Source organism: Setaria italica, chromosome II (assembly GCF_000263155.2).
Source record: "Setaria italica strain Yugu1 chromosome II, Setaria_italica_v2.0, whole genome shotgun sequence".
In the NCBI taxonomy this organism is placed as follows: Eukaryota; Viridiplantae; Streptophyta; class Magnoliopsida; order Poales; family Poaceae; genus Setaria; species Setaria italica.
The window spans coordinates 1,534,771-1,540,753 of NC_028451.1; the positions used below are offsets into that span (position 1 = coordinate 1,534,771).

At 47.0% G+C, this 5,983-nt stretch overlaps 1 protein-coding gene across 1 annotated transcript in view; it reads left to right on the top strand.

Moving 5' to 3' along the window:
* Window positions 1-4,513, top strand: part of LOC101769148 (protein RBL) — a 9,244-nt gene extending 4,731 nt beyond the window's left edge. The window contains exons 3-6 of the mRNA XM_004958851.1: window positions 341-1,431; window positions 1,522-1,786; window positions 2,244-2,428; window positions 4,337-4,513. Of these exons, the coding sequence (XP_004958908.1) occupies window positions 341-1,431; window positions 1,522-1,786; window positions 2,244-2,428; window positions 4,337-4,513 (1,718 nt within the window). The remainder of the gene's footprint in view (window positions 1-340; window positions 1,432-1,521; window positions 1,787-2,243; window positions 2,429-4,336) is intronic.
* The last annotated feature ends 1,470 nt before the right edge of the window (window positions 4,514-5,983 follow it).

Below are 5,983 nucleotides of genomic sequence, written 5' to 3' on the forward strand. Positions count from 1 at the left end.
CCTGAGTCCATAACAACTCAACGCCGGGGTGGGGGGGGGGGAGGGCGTGTGGCCCACTTTGGCCAAGGCATAGCTCAATAGGTTTTGGCTATTGCAATACCACGATACAGAGTGCTGGTGTGAAAAAGGGAATGCTGCGTACATTCGTTAAATCCAGAAGCTTTGTTTACTTTATTATAATAATATTAATATTAATTCTGTATGAGGTTGGTGCTGCATTCCTGCAAAACTTGTGATATGTATGTCAACATTGTTTTTGAAATGCACCGTTAAATCTTTGGATGGTCACCTTGAAATATTTTTGCACTGGTCAATAACAACTTCTAGTACATATTTCCAGCTGGATGCTCAAAAGGTAGCTGTGTTATCTGGGACTTCGAAACAAAGGGGCTAGCAAGAGAATTTCATGATAAAGATTACAGTGCATCTATAACAAGTGTGTCCTGGTCCAAGTATGGCCACCGTTTGCTCGCCTCTGCTACTGACAAGTCATTGACACTTTGGGATGTGTTATCTGGGGAAAAGATTTCCCGAATAACTCTTGAGAAGACTCCGTTGCATGCCAGTCTTCAACCTAGTTGTCCAACCCCATCTATTTGTTTGGCATGTCCTCTGTCTTCTGCACCTCTACTTGTTGATTTGGATACCGGAAGTACCAGATTTCTCCCTGTTTCTGTATCTGAGAACAGTAACCCCTCTGCACATAATCCCCGTAATAAATTTGCGGATGGTACCCCACCTTTTACACCAACAGCTGCAATATTTGACAAGCATGGGGATCTGATATATGTGGGCAACTCCAAGGGAGAAATTTTGATCGTAGATTCAAAAAGCATACAGGTACATGCAGTAATTCCGATCCCTGGTGGAGCTGTTGTTAAGGATATTGTTTTAAGTCGGGATGGCCGATATCTGCTGACAAATTCTAATGATCGGGTCATTAGAGTCTACAAGAATATTCTGCCTGTTAAAGGTTCTGGAGAGGAGATTAGAAACATAAGCAGCAACAGTAATGACTATGAAAGTCACTATGATAAGTTAAAAGTAAATGGTGCTAGCTGCCTTATTCTTTCCTGTGAACTTTCTGATTTCATCACCAAGACACAGTGGAAGACACCATGTTTCAGTGGTAATGGTCAGTGGATAGTTGGCGCTTCTGCAAACAAAGGTGAGCACAGGTTGCAAATATGGGACCAAGCAGGGCCCCTTGTAAAGATCCTTGATGGTCCAAAGGAAGCTGTCATTGATCTTGCCTGGCATCCTGCTGAACCTACAATTGCTACAGTATCTGTAACAGGCCTTGTATACATTTGGGCCAAAGAGCATGTGGAGAACTGGAGTGCGTTTGCTCCTGATTTTGAAGAATTAGAAGAAAATGAAGAGTATGTTGAACGAGAGGACGAGTTTGACCTGAACCCACGTGAAGAAGAGGTGAATAAAGTTTCTCTACTCGTCTTTTTAACTGTTATTCTTATTCATGGTATGCAACTTGAGCATTTTCTCCGTAAATCCTCTATGCAGGCTGAGGAAGTATCAATAGACGAGGATGCTGATATTGATATTGAGACATTTGAGAAGAATGCAATGTTCAGTGATGTGGAGGATTCAGTGGATGAGATCGTCTTCTTACCAGCAATTCCTTCGCCAGATGTTCCTGATGAGCAGCCAGTGAAATGCCTTGAAAGCTCATCAAAGTTGGAGGATAGCAGCCATTCTGGTTCCCCATCCTCAATGGCTGCTGTACAGGATGGTCAAGCTATTCCTATGGCATCAAGCCCAATGGAAGGTATTCGTTTTTGCAATTTCTTGTATCGGTTGCTTTGACTCTGCAATATAGTCCTGCTTGTGCCTATGGTTTGTTTTCCATTTAGTCTCTGCTAGCGGTGTGGTTAGTTTTGTATTCACATAAAGGAACTTGCAGACTACCATACTAGGAAAACTAAGTCATGCATCCACCATGATGAAAAATTGACAGGAATTTGGTCCTCAGGTTAGGTCATAGAAAATTACGGAACTAGATATAAATGTTGTGAAGCTATGATGATGCACCAACGAAAAACTAGAGGTTACAGCATATTCAAACTGGTGTGAGTGGCATTCCTAGCGCCAGAGCACTTGGGATCAGGGATAGAATCTTGAAAACCTGATCATTTCGTTTTGTTTGTAAGTAATACCTTCAGTGTGAAAGGTAACTGTTTCATTCACGGGGAATTAATGTTCTTGGCTTTTTATTCCTCTGGCAGTGAACTACTCTGCTGCTGAAGACCCAGCTGAACTGCCAATCTCAAAGCGGGTGCGGCGTCTGTCCATGAAGGGGCTTGAGTCGTTGCAATTTGAGAAGGACAAAACGCCAGCAACAAAGAGCAAGTCCAACGGCAAGCCCGCAAAATCCAGTGCCTTGGATGATGAAGCAACTGAGGACGAAGAGGTTAACATCGAAACCTAGTGTTTCCGACGACTGACCAAGAACAAGATAGGCATGGTGGGGAATAGAAAAGGCTACCATGCGTTACCCCCCCCCCCCCCCCCCCTGCGGAAATGGGTATATGTTTGCTGAGGCACAAAGTAAACGTGTATCACTGAATGTATCAGTGTTGTTGACTGTATGTGCCAATATTGGGTAAGTACTGTTGTATCCTGGAACGAGATAAACGTGTCTGGTATCAGTGATGATATGTTATATGTTGGATCAGTCGTGTATTTCGTTTTTATATTTGTCACAAAGATGTTAAGATTAATATACCTTTGATACTGGAGGTGATGATGGCCAGGTGCCTCATCGTTTATGTTACGTGGATACTGAAAAGTGTAGGCATATAGTATATGCGGCGGATTTGTTTTGTGCGCCAGAGGCCAGACATTGCAGGAGGCTCTCCCTGGACATGCCTTGCCCGCCGCGTGGCGCCACTGCTCCTGGCGTGCGCGTCCGCCGTCGCCGGCGGCGGTGGTGCCAGCCTGCCAGGGCGAGCGCGTGCGTCACGTCGCTCGCCGGCGCGTTGGCCTCGCGATGCGCCGCGGCGTAGTAGACGTCCAGGTGGACGCGCGCACGGCGAGCGGCACTGCCTCCGCGGCGTGCCGTGCGACGGTCGGGAACATGGCGTCGTGCGAACTCGTGGGTCATCTACGGCGCCCACGGCGGCGGTGCGTGACTGACCGTTACTGCTGCTGCCGCCGGCATCCTCGCAGTCGCACTATGGCAAGTGTGGCAACTCCGTGAAGAAGTCCTGACAGTGACACTTGGTCACTTGCCACATTCAGAGAGGAATTGGAGCCGGCGCAGACTGAACCTGCTGTGCTCATGCATCCACTTATATCTTTAGAAGCTAGGGAGCTTCCACTTGTCATAATTTGCGATGTGGTTAAGGTCTAATGTTGCGGCTGTTGATCCCCACAAACCCTAGTTTAACCAATGGAAAATCTAAAAGCTGAAGAGACGATGTATTTGTTGATAGTACGTGAGAACCTTACATAGAACTTGTTGGGCGAGAAGAGATACATTAGTTGATCATGACATCTACCTGTTTGTTACTTACTCCCTCAGCTCCATCCTGCAAAGAGTGTCGCTTTAGGTTTATTTTAAGTCAAACTGTTTTAAGTTTGATCAAGTTTACAATGAAAAGTATCAATATTTATAACTCAAATATGTATGCTATGAAAATATATTTCATAATGAATCTAATAAAACTTGCTAGATATCAAAAGTATTGATATATTTTTATATAAACTTGATCAAACATAAGATGGTTTGACTTAGGACATAACTAAAGGTACACTCTTTGTTATAGATAGAGTAATAAATGATCTCAGTTACTAACCCTTTGTTTCCTTAAACCGCACAAATTAAATATAACTAGCAAGATGCCTGTGCGTTTTGCTACGGTGAAATGTGGTTGTATTTTCTAAACCTCGTGTATTTTTTATATTTCTACTACTATATTTTATTATAACGGATCTCTATACATTTGCTAGAAAATCAATAGAATTTTGACTTAACATACTTTTTCTACTCATACTTATTACACTTTTATTTAAGCAAGTGATTCCTAGTAACAAAAATAGGTAGAAGCATAATATATCGTACCATGCAAGCATTCTAATTTTAATCTTAAAGTATATGAGGATTATATAAGCGAATCCGCAATATAGTGGACAACTGTATAAGCGATTTCTGGGTTCCTTCATCCCTCTTCTTTTTATAACATTCACCAGTGAGATCAAGTTAATCTCATTGTACGTACAACACTGAGCGCATTGATGAGAATGGCCAATGTGAGTACATGAGAAAACACAAGCCCATGCCCTTTTGATCTGGTGCGTTTTTGGTGTACTTGGGCAGGGCTTTCCTTTAGCTGTTCACACATTGGGCGAAGGGATGCTCCCTCCCGCCGTAATCCATGTCGAGGATATGTCCGTGGTGCTCTCCTCCTCGAGGTTGGTCTTGATGGCGGCGCTGGAGAAGCAGGCCACCCGCATAACTCGGCTCACACTGGGGATTGTCGAGGATGGAACTTGATGGTTAGCATAGGCTGTTGTTGTTGCGGTGGCGAGGTGGATGGCGGGCTTGGTGGCGCCAGCACACCAGGTGCACCCCGCACACCTCCCACCTACTACGGCCGCCCGCACAACAGGCTCCCGGCCGCCCGCCCTCGCTCCCTGCCACCCGGCTCCCCCACTCCGCCCCTCCCTGCTTTCCACCGCCCCTCCAATCTCTCCGCCGCTCGCTCCCGCCGGATCCAGATCCAGCGCGGGGCGCAGCTCAGAGGGACGGGGTGTGTGCCGGCCGACCACGGAGCTGCACGGGCCAAGCGTGGGCCGCTGCTACTCCGCCACAACCTCTCCGCTGCCCGCCCTCGCTCCCCGCCGCCCGGCTTCCCCACTCCGCCTCTCCCTGCTTTCCAACACCCCTCCTTGCTCTCCACCGCCGCTGCCCACTCCCGCCGGATCCAGACCCGGCGCGGGGTGCAGCTTGGAGGGAGGGGGCGCGTGACGGCCGGCCACGGCGCTGCATGGGCTGAGAGTGGGCTGCTGCGACCCCGCCGGGGTCGTTTGTTTCGGTTTAACCCCCCTCCTTTTTCCACCCGAGCTCCCATCTGTTCAGCATTTGAACTGCGGGTTGATTACTGTTGAGGGACTTTTTTGCAAAATGACCATGAGGGACGGAAAAAAAGAGAGGCATAAGCCTTACTTCTTTAATAAGGTAGAGACTTATTGACCATGACGGGTTACTCGTTATTTCTTACTCAAACTTTCCTTTATTTCTCTTGGTCCTTCAGTATTTAATAAGATTTTGAGAATGATCAATTGACCTCATTTGTTATGAGCTGCGACGAACAAGGTGTATATCTGTAATTCTGTATCCTACGGCCTAAAGTGTAATTATTCCTCCTCAACCATATCCTATTAATCCCATTTGTTGCTCTCATATGTTTTCATATTTTATATCTGGCCAATCTGAAGGTGACATCACAAATCTAACGTTACAAACATTTGGGAAATTCTCGGAGAAATCATTAACTAATTTGTTTCTAGCCTTTTTGGTTTGAGGAATCTATCTGATGTTCCATCTTACAAAAATTGTTTACAATGAAGTATGCAACAACTCAAACAGTTGCTGGACCTCGACCGTGGGCTAGAGAAAGTCCATTGAAGTACAGACCTATCAAGAAAAAGATGGGGAATCTGCAGGAAAAATCCAAGAAAGTCACGTTGAGAGGTTATTAACGCCCGTCGCGTAACATGGTTGAACGCCCAGCAATCACGATCGCCATGTCGCCGCCGCGCCCACCGCCGGAGCTGATCGACGACGTCGTCACGGAGATCCTCCTCCGCCTCCCGCCGGGCGAGCCCCGGCACCTCTTCCGCGCCTCCCTCGTCTGCAAGCTCTGGCGGCGCCTCCTCACCGACGCCGCCTTCCTCCGCCAGTACCGCCGCTTCCACCGGACCCCTCCGCTGCTTGGTTTCTTCTCCCGCTCCGGCTGCGACG